The sequence below is a fragment of the Lycorma delicatula genome, chromosome 6, assembly GCF_047948215.1.
Source record: "Lycorma delicatula isolate Av1 chromosome 6, ASM4794821v1, whole genome shotgun sequence".
Lineage (NCBI taxonomy): Eukaryota > Metazoa > Arthropoda > Insecta > Hemiptera > Fulgoridae > Lycorma > Lycorma delicatula.
The window spans coordinates 79,236,273-79,253,801 of NC_134460.1; the positions used below are offsets into that span (position 1 = coordinate 79,236,273).

General features: G+C 31.8%; 1 protein-coding gene across 4 annotated transcripts in view; it reads left to right on the forward strand.

Moving 5' to 3' along the window:
- Positions 1-17,529, forward strand: part of LOC142325957 (WD repeat-containing protein 26) — a 53,687-nt gene that overhangs the window by 16,099 nt on the left and 20,059 nt on the right. For 2 of the 4 annotated variants that reach the window (XM_075367926.1, XM_075367929.1), the window contains 3 exons: positions 4,235-4,369; positions 11,562-11,681; positions 15,873-16,080. In XM_075367926.1, coding sequence (XP_075224041.1) covers positions 4,235-4,369; positions 11,562-11,681; positions 15,873-16,080 — 463 coding nt within the window. The remainder of the gene's footprint in view (positions 1-4,234; positions 4,370-11,561; positions 11,682-15,872; positions 16,081-17,529) is intronic. The other 2 variants (XM_075367927.1, XM_075367928.1) reach the window with 2 other exon arrangements.

Genomic DNA, 17,529 nt, shown 5'->3' on the forward strand with positions numbered 1-17,529 from the left:
ATATAAGTAAAAGTTTTAAAACACATTCATTAAATTGAACTATAGATAAAAACATCTTTTTATGTAAAAAAAAAATCATTCTTTTATTTGTATTATAAAAATCAAATAAATCTCCAGATATATAGTTAATTAATTTGTATTACTGCTTTAGTAGTATATCCTAACTTGGTAAGGTTTTATAGATTGTCTTATGATACAATAAAATAATCTATTTTAACAATTTTATAGGTGATTTTTAAGTAGTGAAGAACTGTGGTTAAGAAGAAAGTTTACATAAGCCATTGTTGATCGTTATTTATTTATCTAAAAAAAAAATTTGATATTAATTTACCAAATGTACTAATTTATGTTATGTGTTGATTTATATAATTGTGTTAGCAGAAAACTATAAAATTTATAGCAGGCTAAAATTTATAACAGACATATATTACAGTAGTTAAATTGATTACTATTTTTATTTTTTGATGAAATGAAAGTGATACTTAAAGTGTGTATGAGTACAATAAAAATTTATGTAGAGTGAATATAGGCTGTGTTATGGTATGCATTACATCAATCTTATATAGGCTGTGTAGAGGTATATAGGCTGTGTTATGGTATGATGGTATGTACTACATCAATCTTATGGAATTACTTTAAACTGTATCCACTTAAAGGCAGTGCATCCATAAAATTTCTAGCTGTTAGTTCACACACAATTGAGGACAGTATTCATAGCTTAGTGACTCCTGTCTCTAATAAAATAATATTGATTGGAAAACTTTTCCATACTTTGTTAAAGCAGTTGTTGTTAACCTTCTGTCTGTTGATTGCTGTTCACTAGGTTCATTCTATTCTATAATCACAGTCTGATTTTAATACTTAATCATTGTAATCTTAATACTTTGATTGCGGGCAAACTATAATTATTGATTAGAAATCCCTCTTATGAATAGTAATTTATTACATTTTAAAAACTGTTGCTACCTTAAGTAAGCTTAAATGTATTTGTGAAAGTAAAAACAAAATATTCTAATGCATTTTTAATTTTCTAATTTTTTTTTACAAATACGAAATGCCAGCTTTAGCTGTGAAATTTGTATTGGAAGATTAGGAGCCTCAGCTTGCTGAGTGACATCACTAATCCTGTTGTTTACTAAATAAGGAGTCATTTTTTATGATATAGTGTGAATATTGATTGTGATTTTGTTTACCTCTCTGGATTTTGTAAAGTACAGAGCCTGAGATATTACAATTTGCACTGTTTGATATTTACACATCATTGAGTTATCAAGAAAATGTGTATGCCCTTTCTCTGACTACGTAATGACTGTAAGTGCAAATCGCTGATATAGAAACTGTAATATTTCTCTGGCAGTTGCCATTAATTTGTATATCATAAAAATATTTATTTTATTGATTTGTTTGCAATTTCAGCTGGTTAATTTAGTAAAGAAAGTAATTTTAGAATTTAAAAGGTTTTAGTAGAGGCCAACCAGATATATAAATTATACAATTCAAGGTAGATTAACAAATTTGTTAAAATTAATAAATATTTACTTTGATTAGTCAAGTTAACTTGCATCAAACTAGTTAGGTGACTGGTTAGAAGAAAAAAGTAGAATTTCAAGTAAATCTATAAATAACTAATAGATGAGATATCTATTTGATGAAAGTTTTGCGGAATCAGTTCGTAAAGTCAGCAGTTCAGCAATTAGTGAAAAAATTTGAAAAAACAGGTGCTGTTTTAGACATAAAACAATCTAGTCATCTTTGCACCTGCTGGTCTCTTGATAATATTGAGTAGGCGCACAACAGTGTTGCAGCAGACCCAAGAACATTGACTTGCCATCGTTCACAATAACTTGAGATAACCAGAATGACTTCAATGAGAATACTAACAAAAAATCTACACATGCATTAACGCAACAATTTATTTCAAGGGATTTCTATCAAGTGTTTGCTAATTTTGTGTCTGTGTGTGTGTGTGTGTGCAACATCAAGTGGTAATTAGTGATTTTGCAAACAATAACTCTAGTGATTAAGTCACACTTCTACTTGATGGGTATATTGACAAGCAAAATTGTCAAATTGAGGGACAGAGAATCCTTGAGCTCTTCATGAGGTTCAGTTATATCCATTGAAAGTTATTGCTTGGTGTGGATTTTGGTCCGGTGGAGTTATTAGCCCATACTTTTTTGAGGATGAAGTCAGATATATAGCTACAGTTAATAGTGAAGAATATTGTAACATGCTAACTGAATTTTTTATTGGCAATAATTAGATTCAACTGGTGACAATAAGTTGTGATTTCAACAAGATGGTGCAACATGTCACACTGCAGGAGTAACCCTTGATTGTTTGCAACATGCCACACTGCAGGAGTAACCCTTGATTTGTTCTGCAAGAAATTCCCAGGCCACATAATTTCAAACCATGCTGATTAACATGGCTGCTGATTTACATCACATAACAATAGATCATGTGATCTGTTGTTGTGTGATTACTTTCTTTGGGGATTTATGAAGTCAAAGGTTTATAAAAATTCCTTAAATAATCCCAGAGTGAAATTGGAAGATTCAAATAGTGATTGCAGAAATCAAGCCGCCACATCTATGTTAGAAAGTGATGGAAAACTTCAGGAAAAAAATGATGATATGCCAACAAAGCCTTGATGGACATTTGTGTGACATTATATATTCCACTCGTAATCAGATAACATGTGCTGTGAGTGTATTTAAAACTGTTGATTTTCGAATAAATTCATGTTTGGTTAAAGTTTAAAACTGGTGTTATTTTAAGGCACGCTCATATTATTTTTAGGCAATGACTGTTGCATTCATTGGATTTTATCATACAGATGTATGAAAAAGATTTTTCCTTACATTTGTCTGATTTGTTTCTAATATTGTCTTTCATGCATCTGTGGTTTTGAATGATAAGTTAACATTGAGTTTATTAAATTTATTTATTTTATTTTTTTATAATATTGGGAATTACTAGAAAATTAGTGTATTCAACTGAAATGCAACTATTTACAATTTTGTTAATTTTACTACTTGTTCAAGCTATTTTATCAATATATTCATTATTTATAACCATGTATTTGATTTTCTTAAATTTTCCTTTGGAATCTCGGGACTTAATGGAATCAGTAACAATCTTTTTCTAGTAATAATTATTATATCCTTACAATACCACATGTAATAACTTTGTATTTGCATGAAAATGTTTCAAAGAAATCTATCTTGGAATTAAAATGACTATGATTTGTTAATGTAATCAAGTATATTTTGAATTTTAATAATCATAAAATAAAAATCAATGTAAATTATATAAACCTAACATAATAAATTAAAAGTAGAAGTTAGTTTTTTCAGTGTTTAATTTTATTTTTATTGTTTTCAAATCTTTTTATGTATTACCATGGGGTAAAACAAATTTTATTAATGTAGATTAATATTTATAAGAAAAGGATTCAGTGTAGTGTGTTATTTTCCTTACTAGTGTTATTTGAATTCTAACCATTGTCATCATATTTAATAAATTGCACCACTTACTAATGAACTTTTCACTTTATAAAAAATCATGTCATTGTATCCAAAATGTCTTGCTTATAAAAAGCTACTTGCAGAAGATTCGTTTTTAAAATATTTATCTATTTGTCTAAAGTAAGTAACAATAAGTTTTATTTCAGTTACAGTAACTAGTTTTATGATGAGAGATAACTTTTGTATTGTGTGAAAAATGCCATACTTTATCAGGATTTGAACCGAGAGCCTTCTGGAAGAAAGTAGAGGTGTCACCACTTTGCCACAGAAGTTGGCTAAGTGGTAATTAATAACAATAGTATTGCTAACAGTATTTGTATTCCAATTCTATTCTGTAATGACATTTTTTCACAAAAAAATGTAACTGCTAAATCATCCAAGATGTAATAAATCTTATATACATTTTTGAGAACATGTTTGTTTTGAGTGTAGCAATTTTACAGTATTCTTTAAAATCAGATTTATTTTCCCTATTATATTTTCTGCTGTTAATTAGAATTATATTTAAAACTAACTGATTTTGTTTAAAGTTGAATTAAAATAATATTTACTTGTGAATAATTTGGGTGAGTTTGTGTATGTAGGTCAATGATTTTATAAGTGAATAATGATAATTTTCAATTGTGGTCATTGAAAGTTTGTGTTAATTAATTTCTTGTTGAAGTTAAAAGTTAATTTATTTAACTTTACAATAATTGTTGCAGTTTCATGATGTGCAGTGGTCGTGAAGAGTTAATGACAAGAGCCGGATGGTCTGGTAAAGGACAAAAATCAAGAACATTGTTAATGGACAAACTTCAAGAATTTTTACCGCCATCAATAATGCTGCCACCTAGAAGGTAATTTTTTTTGGTACTTTTTTAATGTTAATAATTATTTTTTAATGTTTCTAGGAGAACTTTCTGATACATTTGGTATCACGGAGTTCTCCTGGGACTTTCATAACCTATTCTACTTGTGAAAGTAATGAAAAAGTTCATATAAACTATGTATTCTTTATTTGAAAGTTATGACTGGTGAAAAATTTTGCTCTGATTGCAGCTACCCTGCTGAAATGAGGTTGTACTGAAATTTTTAGGACGTTAATTAAAGGTCAGAATTGGTGATTTTTTATGGTCTTTGAAAAATTGAATAAAATAAGTCCCTGATCCATATTTGCAGTAGTTTTTGAGAAATTTGGGGTGAAAACCAATAAATTGGGTAAAAACTTTTTTATGTTTGACTGACAATAACTTTATTAAATAGGTAATAAACACGTAAAACTTTTAAGCAGAACTAGTAAAGAATTTAATTCTGAACAAAGTGGTGTAAGATAAGTTGAATAAAACAAATAATAGTTAGAAAAATCTGAATTTTATTTAGAAACAGTATATTACTATATTTGTCAGAAAAGGTACTTACTTAGTGTAAATTAAAACCAAATTACTTTTTGATGAGGTGAAAATTTGTAAAAACAAAATTTACTTTTAAAAAATTAAAAAACTGGACATTACGCAATAAATAGAATAGATTAAAAAAAATTACTTAAATAATAATTTTTTATTAATGACAGAAATACAAAAAATTATATGAAAAATTATTATTTCAGAGTTGGCAATAAAATAACAATAGCTGATCAACAATCCGCAATAATATGTTACTTGTTTAAATCATTCTGTAAGATACATTAAGTATATCAAGTACTATGAACTGTGCAGGTTTTCTCTGATCAGTTTGCCATTGAAGTAAAGCTGTACTTATTTACAACAGAGGAATACATTGATATGGTATTCATTTTTTGTGTGGCAATGTTATAACTGCTGCTGTAGAATATAAAATACATTTTCCGATTCGGGGATTCCAGATCCCAAATCAATTAGTGCGACTTTTCACAATCTGAAACAAGTTTACTACCTAGTATACGTACCAGCTACAAATGGTAAATGCTGTTACTGATGAAATTATTATTGAAGCAGTTCAGCACAGTCCAGGTATCAGTATGTGACACGTCTTTCTAAGCAGATAAAGTTTCGCATTTGATGGTTTGGAGGACAATTAAAAAAACAAGTTTTATTCTTACAATAAACAGCCAGTTCAATATCTACACTCAGGAGATGGTCTGCTTCACTTGGAGTTCTGTAACTGGTGGAATACAAATCGACAACTGTAAAAGTATATTTTGTTTGCCAACAAGGCAAGTTTCACTCCAGATGGCATCAGCAACTTATACAATTAGCAGACATGAGCAGAAGTAATTCCTCAAGAAATGCTGGAAGGCAATTTTCAACATAACAGGGGTATTCCATTTTAATTCAACAAATGATCAGTGAATCACTATTTTTAATTTTGATGATATTTGGTATATGATCTACCCACTTTGTAGTGGCCAATTTTAAAAAAACTTTTTCTTGAATAATAGACTGTTTTCTATCGCCAACAGGTAAAAATAGCCATTTTCGTCACTTTCCATGAGCTGTAGCATTCTGATTTTACACTTACAAGGTCAAAAAGGGCTTTTTGGAAAGAATAAAGATGGAACTTCATTTTAGGTGTACTTAAAATTAATTTTTTTACAAAATCAAATCTTATACTGTTTACAGTTACATTTACAAATTGTTTTTTCAAATTTTGGTCCCAAAATAAATAATGAAAGGCCTGTTTTGTACCTTTTAACTCTTAGGTACTAGTAGTACTTAGAAAAAAATTGGACTGTTACCGAATGTCCATTAAAAAAAAAATGGCTGCCAAATCATAAGATTTTGAAAATGTCTCAATTTTTGGGCCCCAAAAACCACATGTGGGACAGGTGGGAAAAATCTGAAATTTTTACAGCAGTAAGTACTTTAAAAACATATAAAATTTATTTTATTACTCAAAGGAGTTGAGACGTAATGAAGCCAACTAAACCGCTAAAAACACAGTTCCTTCTAACTGTAAACAACATATCCAAAAATACTGATGTTATGTATTCTTTTCAGATTATAAAAATTACAACTAAACTGATTAAAATGAATCGTCAATTACAAAATTATTAATAGTCAATTACAGAATGATAAATAATAGTTACAAAATGATAAACAATTCAAATACATTAACAAGTTGTTCAATTCACTTTTACCTTATTTTACTCCTACTAACGGAAGCTATGAATAAATCCTGCATTTTTTGATAACAAACTTAACTAACTTAATTTAGTGCTTCTGCTATTTTTCTATTGAGCAGTACTGATAAGTTCTCGTACATCTTTGGTGTAATGTTGTGTCCCCTTCCAGTAGTTAACAGAAAAAGCTCTAAAGATTTGAGAATCTTCAAAATATTTTCCAGTTGAACCCGTGTTTGATTATCCCTCAATGATTTCTTGAATGAAGTACCAGGACCCTGTGGATGGAAAAAGTGTATTCGATATTCCTTTTCATTTTCATGTATTTTGACTTCAATGACTTCGCCTAACCACCACTTGCCATCGTATGTGCAGCAGACATAAGTTTTACATTTTGGCTTTGGTAAACCTATAAAGCAATTAGAAACACTAATGTCCTTGTGTACTGATATTGTGTAAATGTTTCTGATTCAGAGGTCACCTGGACATTCAGAATACATTTATGACTGGAACATAACTGTGAAAGGTTCTTATTTCTGGGACTGTTGTGATACCTGATAACGAGAACTCGGGTATTCTTCAGTTTCTTGAACATCTTTATTAGAGCAGAAAATAAATGCTATATTTTTAATATTGTCTTTCCAATAATTGTACATTTCAGAAGGTGTAACAATTTGATTGTTGACTATGAAGGCTTGCTTTAGTCACAGTCTTTTTTACAGTTCCACCAATACTATCACATGGTCCTTTTCATAGGACCATGATATATACCAAATATCATACCATGGTATTTGGTATATGATAACTACCCACTACAAAGTGGGTAGTTGTCATATACCAAATATCATCAAAATCAAAAATAGTGATGCAATAAAATTTTTGAAAATTTGTTGAATTAAAATTGAATACCCCAACACCAATTTAGCGTTAGTGGATGATGCAATCATCTTCACAATAAGTTAATTGGATGGTTCATATTCCCCGGTCACTTAAATGCTAAAGTCTACTCGTGCTTTCTTCAAGAATTGCTGCAGCAGATTGATAGTTCCTCTAGCGCCAAGATGTGAAATATACTTCCAGCATGATGGTGCGCCTTCCTACTTCTTTGTGCCTTTTCTATTCACTTAATTATCATTTCCTTGAGAAATGGATAGGTCATGGAGGTTTACATTCCTGGCCACCAAGATCATCTGATCTAACACCTTTACATTTTTGCATCTGGGGGTGGATAAAATATATTGTATATAAAATACAAATACATTCTTGTGAGGAATTAATTGTCTGATTGTTCCCATTATGGATGTGGCTGAACAACGTAGGACAGCCGTGAACTAAAAAGAGTAACAAAAAAAGGGTAGAATGTGCCAAGAAGTGTACTGAAAATTGTGTGCTCATTTTTGAACATTTATTATAAACAGGTGCATATAATGGACTTTGTTCTAGTTTCCTTTTTCTGAATAAAATTCAAATTTTTCTAACTTTTCTTTGTTTATTCAATTTATCCTACACCATTTTATTCAGAATTAAATTCTTTAAAAGGTTTTTTGAAAGTTTTATGTTTAAGTTTTTAAAAGTTTAAACTTAAAAACTTAAACATAAGAAATGTAAACTTAACTTAAACGTCTATTTTTAAATTTTAAAAGTTTAAGTTTCTATTACCGATTTAACAAAGTTATTGTACATCAAACATAGAAAACAGGGTTTTTTATTCCAATTTATTGGTTTTCACCCCGGATTTCTCAAAACTGCAGCACTTAATGTTCAGGGACCTATTTGATTTGATTTTTCACGTCAAAAACCTCAAGAAATCACTAATTTTGTTCCTGAATGAACATGCTAAAAATTTTTGGATGACCTCATTTTACAGAGGTAGCTGAAATCCGAGCAAAATCTTTCACTAGCCAAAACTCGCAAACGAAGCAGTTTAGAACATATGTTTATATGAATTTTTTCCATTATTTTCATAAGTAGAATATATTATGTAAGTACCAGGAGAACTTCATGATATATCTTGTATGTATATATAAAATATATATATTTCACTCATAACTTTAAGACACAAAAGAAGAAAGGAAAAATAAATATTTTTCCAATTGAATCTGAATTTAAAAAAGTGATATTCCATTTTGAATTCTTCGTTTTAAAAAAATATTGCATCTCATCACTCATAAAAAATATGCTGATATGAATTTTGTGTATGGCTTTTGTAATGGAAACGCTCCAGCAGTGGTGGTTGAATACTGACATAATTATACTGACGATTAGTTTCAAACCATCAATTATTTTGTAGAATTTTTAATTATTGTGTTGATGATGGTATACGAAAGTATACTGTCCATATTTCATCTGAATGTCAGTGTGTGTATATTGTGATAAAAGGGAAAACATTCTTCAGGTGGTACAACTTAGTCCTAAATTGGACACACGAAGAACTTCTACATGACTTAACATTCCACAAAGTACAGTATGGAGGACATTACATGCTCATGTACTGTGTCCTTGTCATGTTCTGAAAGTTCAACACCCCCCAGCTTGGTGATCATGCCAGATGACTGCAGTTTTGTCATTGGGTTAACAGTGACTACCACATAGTTCCATTCATATTATTTTCAGATGAAGCTCTGTTTACCCTTAATGGCATAAACATATGGAATTCACAATGGTGGTCTGAAGAAAACTGCTCTTGTGGAATCTAATTTCCAGCATCAATTTTTGGTTAACGTTTGGTGTGGCATGATCAGTAACCAATTCCTTTCAATAGTAAAAAACATGTTATTGGGAGAAATTATCTGGAATTTTTAAACAACGAATTTCTCATAGTGCTTGAAAATGTCTGATTTATGAAATTAATTGAATTGTACTATCAACTTGCTGCAGTACCAACACATTTCATCAATGAAGTAAAACAATTCTTATATGAAAAATTTACTGGCAAATAGATTGGACTGAGAGCCAGGAAATTGGCCTCTTAGATCACCAGACCTTAATCCCTTAGTTTACTGTTTATGGGGATGTATGAAATACAAAGTATACAAAGACAGAGTAGACACACATGATGAAATGATCACTTACATTCATAATGCTGGTGCCCTCATTAAGGAACCTGAAGATATTAGGTTAGCAACAGAAAATATAAGGAAACAAGTTGAAAAGTGCATTTATGTATTGTAAATTAATAAGTATAAACCAGAATAAGTATTTTTTTAAATTAAAAGTGTATTAATATTTCAAAGGTTTAAATTTATTGTACTAAAAACAGCTGTTTTTAATTTTTATAAATTCATATTTATTTTTCTGTTAAATGTTGTTCTGTTCTGTTTTTTTTTTTTTTGTATTTCATTGACTGTATTATAGCAATTTTCTCAGAATTAAATTCTCTACAATTGTTGATAATAGAATCTATGCGTTATTACTTATCAGTTATTACTTCAAATCTAAAAAAAACGTATTTTTCATCACTGAAGTTTTCTGCTCTACATTGGATATCATGAAAACTATCAGAGATACAGTTGTGGAACCTGTTTTATTCAATTTTTCAAGTCAAAAGACATAAGAAACCATCAAGTTTATCCCTTATATTATACTTATGAAATGTTTCCCTAATTCAGGTTATAGAATCTGTTCTCAAATTATTTACCTTTCCTCCTGAACCAGTCTACATACTGTAACATGCTGATATAATAAATATATCATCCCATACAAGATATATCAAATTTATCATGATCTAATTTCTGTTCTTTATACACAGATAGTTTAAAAAATTCAATAGTTTAAATTCCTGATACATTTATATTTTTAATATACTTTTTGGAAATATCGGATTATAATTAGGTTTATTTTCTTTCATCATATCAGTCTCTTTTATTCACTCCCATCTTTAGTTGCCCTAAATTTCCAGAATAATCATCAGTGATTCTTCCTCTCATGTCTGAGAGCTGGTGACCCAATTCATATCTTGCTGGCAATTTCCACCATAGCTCATGCTATTCAAATCAATGTGCCTAATGTTTCTCCTGTCACCTCTTCAATTTGGTCCAGCCATCTTTTCGGCGGACTTCCATGTGAACTGCTGCCCTCAATTTTTTCCTATACGACTACCTTCTCAAAATTTTTACACACCTATTGAGACTATATAGCTGAAAGAGTGGAGGATGCTGCTGGAAGCATATTGTGGACAACCTCCTCTGTATACCCAGCTTGTTTATAATCGAGTTGTTTGTCTTCTTTTCCGTCCACATGAAACAGAGCATTCTTCTGTAAACCCACGTTTTGAATGCATCAGTTCTCCAGTCTTCCACGTTGTTGGTCCAGGTCTCAACACCATACTTGATTATTGGGAAGACTAGTAAATGAAGCAGTCTCAGCTTTGTATTCCGTGTGATTACCCTATCCTTCCAACTAGCACATGTTTGTATGTGTGTGATACATTCAGCGTACAATTACACACTTTAGTTGCTTTATATATATTTCAGATAAAGTATTTCTTAAATGAGCTCCCATTACTTGTCTATATTGTTGCTTATTCATTGTGTTTAAAAATATTTCTGTTATTTGTTGTATCCAAAATGTTAATTTATCTTTCAATTTATTATTTTCTATTTTTCTTCTTCATAATATAATATCTCTGGTATTTTTTATTCTCCTTGTATTAGTTTCATATCCACAGAACTCTGTGTACTGATAATTTATTGCATATAATAGAATGAGATCAGTAAAATCAGATGTATCTTAGGTCCTAGGCATTTCACTTCACTTATAATATGAGATGTGATTAATTAAGATTGCATGTAACTAATTTAAATATTCAAATTTAATTAAAATGATTTACAATCATTATATTTAATTTTACTTATATGTCATAATCATATCAGATTTTCATACTTTGTTACATATGTATTTGAGAATTCTTAAACATATTTAGCTGGATTTCTTAATTTTATTTTCTTTTTCAGATTACACACTCTACTTTCTCAGGCTGTTGAACTTCAGAAACACCGTTGCCCTTATCATAACACTAAGTGTGAAGAAGGCTTGGACAGTATATCTCTACTTGTGGACCATCATTGTTCCAGGTATAATAATCCTGATATTGTTTTAAATATATTTTTTATTGTGTAGTGTGTATATATATATATATATTTTTTTAATGAAAATTATTTCTAATAATATTACCCATGTACCAAACATGCTATATTTGTGCCTTCTAATCTTAGTCTTGATGCTAAGTTTCTTACCATTTGGGTAAGGTACCATTAGGTACTAAGTACCTAATCACTAACTCCCATTATTGTAGCACACCACACTGAGATTACTGTATAGTTGATGGGGCAGTTGCTTGTTTAGTAGGGCAGTGGTATTACTACAGTCAACCCTTTTTCAGTAGAGTAAATATTCATATTAACAATAAAATTTTTTCATATTTAATCAGTGAGGATCTTTGCTATATGGCCATATCATTTTTTTTATTTTGTCAATGCATAAAAGACAATCCAGTTTTCAGACACTGTCATAGATTTCACTAGAAGAAATGTGAATTTAAGAATGATTACTATTGGATTAGCTGTCCTCCATGGCATGAGTGGTAGTATCTCAGCCTTTTATCCGGAGGTCCCAGGTTTGAATCCTGGTCAGGCATGGCATTTTCACACACACTACAATCATTCATCTTATCCTCTGAAGCAATACCTAACAGCGGTACCGGAGGTTAAAAAATATATATATATATATATTGCATTAGCAATGCATAGAAAAAAATGTTTGTTTAAATGTTCAGTATGGTTCATCTGTCTGGTAAAGTTGGATAATTTATTTATTGACTTAGATTTGTCTGATCTCAATTGTCAGTCTGAAAGAAATGAAGCAGACACAAGTGTGTGATTCAGCTGTTATGGTTGTTAGGGCATCTCAATTAAATTAGAGAAAAGAAATTGGAAAACTTTTCTTGAACTGAAAACTAAATTAAAATGAAAAGCTAAATTAAGAGGATGAATCAAATGTAAATGGTATAATTTTTTTTTTTTTAAATAATATACACAATTCATACTTTCTTCATTTCACTGTATAGTCTCTTGCATGATCTACACACATTTGCCAATGATTTGGAAGATTGAATATTCCTTGTTCATAAAAAGTTTGAGGACAAGTCACCAACTAATTGCGCATGCGCTCCTCAACTTCATTATTTTTTAATCATTCCTTTCCAAGTGGTTCTTTCAAGGGTGCAATCAAAAAATAGTCACAGGAGGACAAATTTAGACTGTAGGGAGGGTGGTCAAGGGTTTCCCAGTGTATTTTCTCTAATTTATCCCTTGTCAAAATCACGGTGTGCAGCTTGGCATTGTCATGGAGAAGGATGACATCTCTGATGGGCAAACCCCATCTTTTGTTTCGGTAGGCGACTTTTATTGTCTGTAGCAGCTGGCAATAGTAAGCCGCATTCACTGTTCATTAATTGTAGAGAAAATCAATGAGTAAAACTCCCCTTGAGTAAAAAAAAATTGTTGCAAGAACTTTTTGGGCTGATAGACCGGTTTTGGCCTTCACTGGGCAGCCCTCATCCTTCTCACCGTTTTTGACTAGAGTGTAATGATGGACCCATGTCACATCACATGTGACGATGCACCTCAAAAAATGTTCCCCTTCTCACTGAAATCAGTTCAGAAGTCTCTCACAGATCTCCAACCTGACCTTTGTTTAATTTTCAGTAACAAACTCAGAACCCATCGAGCACTAGTTCTTCCAAAGCTAAAATGATCAGTGATAATGGATTGAGCTCACCCACAGCTGATCCCCACTTCTGGCACGGTCTCTTCAACAGTGAACTGGCAATCACCTTAGATAAGCTCTTGAACAGCACAGATGTTGTCAGCTGTGAGACTTGACCTTGTGCATCAATCCTGACTTTAATTTTCTACACTTTCTCGCTCGCCCTAAAATTGTCTGGCTCACATATACACGTGGTTTTGGGCAGTGTAGTGTCCCCAAACTGTACCTTTAAACAAGTTAAATTTAGGGGGGGGAGTTTAATGCGTTCATTAGTTAAAAAATGTATGATTATATGTAATGCAACAGACGACAGAATCTCTTGCTTGATCATAGCTATACTGATGTTAGAACGAGCGGAGGAGCTAGATCAAGCTGGTTCCCTCTCTCTAACACACTGAACATTAACCCCCCCCCCCACTCTGCCATTCAGCTCGAACTGCTTGCTGAATAGAATATCAGAATTACTGTTTAAATTTGATTCACCTTCGTAAATCAAAGTAAAAAAAAAAAAAAAAAAGGTTCTTCCACAAGAACCTAATTTTCTTCTTTCACTGGGAAGAAGTGGTTACAGTCAGAAAATCATGATATTCTGAAAATAGAATATATTTGTTAGGTCTTGATGGGGAGTAACAGATCTCCTACGTTAAGCCCAGACAGTTGTTCCTCCTAATCTACCCAGAATCTATCTGCAGTATGTGATATATTAGCTGTTTGGTGGTCCTTTCTAAAAGTAATCTGGTCATTAAGCTTCTGCAATCTGATTACGTCTTCTGTAAATATCAATTTAATGTTAATATTTGTACGAGGGCTGTTTTTTTACAACCTCCTATAAAAAAAAAGATATTGACATAACAAAATGATTTTATTACTAAAATTTGAGTAGTATGTAACTTATTATGCATAATCGCCAAAATGATTGAGCCATTTGTTGTATAGTAGCACCAGCTTTCTGTTGCCCTCTTCAAAGAAGTTTGCCACCAGTTAGGTAAGGTACGTCCTGACAGCCTCCTGAAGTTCTTCGTTGGTGGTGAAGTGTTGTTTGCCCAACCATGTCTTCAGTTCTCGAAAGAGGTGAAAATCACTAGGTGCTAGGTCTGAACAATATGGTGGATGATCGAAAACTTCTCACTTGAATTTTTTGAGAAGGTCTTGTGTCATGTTGGCACAGTGTGGTCATGCATTGTTGTGGATCAAAACCACGCTGGACAAGAGCACGCCTCTTTGTTTGTTCTAGATCGCTTTGCAGAGGTGATGTAAAGATTCGCAATATACTTCCTTTGTTATTGTTGTCCTGTGCTCCGTAAAGTCCACCAACAAGACACCTTTATGGTCCCAAAAAACTGTAGCCATTGTTTTCCTGTTCTTCAGTGTCTGAACTTTTTCGGCTTGTTTGGAGGAGTATGTATCCACTGCTTAGGCTATTCTTTGGTTTCTGGATTATCATACTGGATCCAAGTCTCATCGCCAGTAACGATAGACTTTATAAACTCTTCCCCCCTCATTATCGTAGTAGGTGAGAATTAAGGCTGATGCCATTTGCTGCATTTTGTGATCGTTACTCAACATTTTTGGGACCTAATGTGCACACAGTTTCTGGTATCCTAGGTACTTAATCACAATTGTGTACAGAGAAGACCTTGAAATTTCCAGGATTTCTGCAGAAAGTTCACTTATCATAAATCTCTGCTTGTTGCGAACAAAATCATCAACATTCTCAACCAGGCTTACAGTAGCAACAGACTTACGTCCTTGCCCACCTTTGTTATGGACATCTGTTCACCCTTCTTTAAATTTCTTACACTATTCTTGTACATTACCATCACTCATAAAGTTTTCACTATACACTAGGCTCATTCTGCAATGGATTTCAGCTGCGCTATATCCTTCTGTTTGCAGAAAATGCATCACACTTTGCAATTCACGCTTGGCAGGAGCATCGATTGTAGCAGCCATGTTCAATTGCCAATAGCTCAGCTCAGACTGATGCAATGGTAGAGATTGTGGTGGAGGGGGGGCAGTGCAATTAAATGACACACAGACGCTTGGCTCCTGCCTATCTCTTGTTTACCAGATGCACGGAGGTTGGAAAAAAAACAGCCCTCATATATTCTAAATAGCTATGGAAAATTTAGTTCACATTAAAGCAAATAAATCCAGCACTATATTGTGTTATGACCAAAATATTAGCAATGTAATTTAAATAATCTATATTAAAATAAAGTTTATATAAATTTTAAATAACTTTTTCCTGTTAATTAGACATTTTCTTATTAATTAAATAAATAACTGGAAACATTTTAATTGTTGTAACTCAAATATTGTGCTCTATTTTTAGATACAAGGTGCTTGCGCCTTAACTTTTACACTGAGCAGTATTATAAATATAAGTGAATTTCACTTCTTTTTTGCCATTTTACTTATTAATATAACTGGGGTTTAATGGGTTATTCGAAAGTCAGAGTATGGAGCAATGATTCAATTTTTTTTTTTTTTAACAGTCGCATCTTTATTTGCAGGGACCAATTCCCTTGTGAAACTACACAAATTCTCAATGACTTTATTTGCAGGGACCAATTCCCTTGTGAAACTACACAAATTCTCAATGATCACTGTGATGAAGTCTGGTATTGCCGGTTCTCACCAGATGGCTCCAAATTAGCAACCGGATCGAAAGATACAACAGTTGTCATCTGGGATGTAGATCCTGTGAGTACTTATTATAAACTAACTGTGTTTTATTCTTAATTTATTTTGCAGTTTTGTATTTTGCATTGGGTCTCAGATTCAATTTATTGCATTGGGTCTCAGATTCAATTTATAGTAAACGGTTGATGATGTAATTTGTCCGTCAGACTTCAGAAAGAGTTATTGTCGTAATTAATTAATTAAGCAGGAGCAGATAAATATGAAGGATACAAAATAATTAGCGTAACTATTCATGCATCAAAAATCTTAACTAGAATTCTGTACAGAAGAATTGAGAGGAAAGTGGTAGAAGTGTTAGGAGAAGACCAATTTGGTTTCAAGAAAAGTATAGGATCAAGGGAAGCAATTTTAGCACTAAAATTAATAGTAGAAGGAAGATTAAAGAAAAACAAACCAACATACATGGCATTTATGGACTTAAAAAAGGCATGTGATAACGTAGACTGTAATAAAATGCTCAGAAATTTAAAAATTTAGGGTTTAAGAATAGAGATAAAAGAATAATTGCTAACATTTACAGGAACCAAACTGCAACAGTAATAATCGAAGAACATAAGAAAGAAGCCGTAATAAAAAAGGGAGTTTGACAAGGATGTTCCTTATCCCCATTACTTTTTAATCTTTATGTAGAACTAGCAATTAATGATGTTAAAGAATGATTTAGATCTGGAGTAACAGTGCAAGGTGAAAAGATAAAGATGTTACGATTATCTGACGATATAATAATTATATAGTAAAATGATTTAGAAGAAACAATGAACAGCATGGATGAAGTCCTACGCAAGAACTACCGCTTGAAAATAAACAAGAACAAAACAAAAGTAATGAAATGTAGTAGAAGTAATGTAGATGGACCACTGAATATAAAAATAGGAAGAAAAAAGATTATGGAGGTAGAAGAGTTCTGTTGTTTGGGAAGTAGAATTACTAAAGATGGACAAAGCAGGAGTGATATAGAATGCCAAATAGCACAGGAAACAAGCTTTCAGTTAGAAATATAATTTGCTTATATCAAAAATTAATTTAAACAGCAGGAAAACATTTTTAAAAGTATATGTTTGGAGTGTAGCTCTAATACTTTCAAACGGGTAGATAGGGGTACCTCAGAAGAAAAGATTAGAAGCTTTTGAAATGTGGTGCTATAGGAGAATGTTAAAAATCAGATGGGGTGGATAAAGTGACAAATGAAGAGGTGTTATGACAAGTTGATGAAGAAAGAAGCATTTGGAAAAATATAGTTGAAGAGCCTGATTTTTGGGTCACATATTAAGGCATCCTAGAATAGTCACTTTGATATTGAAGGAACAGGTAGATGGGGTAACGTTGCTGAATGTTTCAACAAGATGGTGCACCCCCACACTTTAGCCTAGATGTTTGATGTACTCTCAATGAAAGATTCCCTAATAGTTTTTGATCGGATTGATAGGGCCGGTCCTGTGACTTCGACAA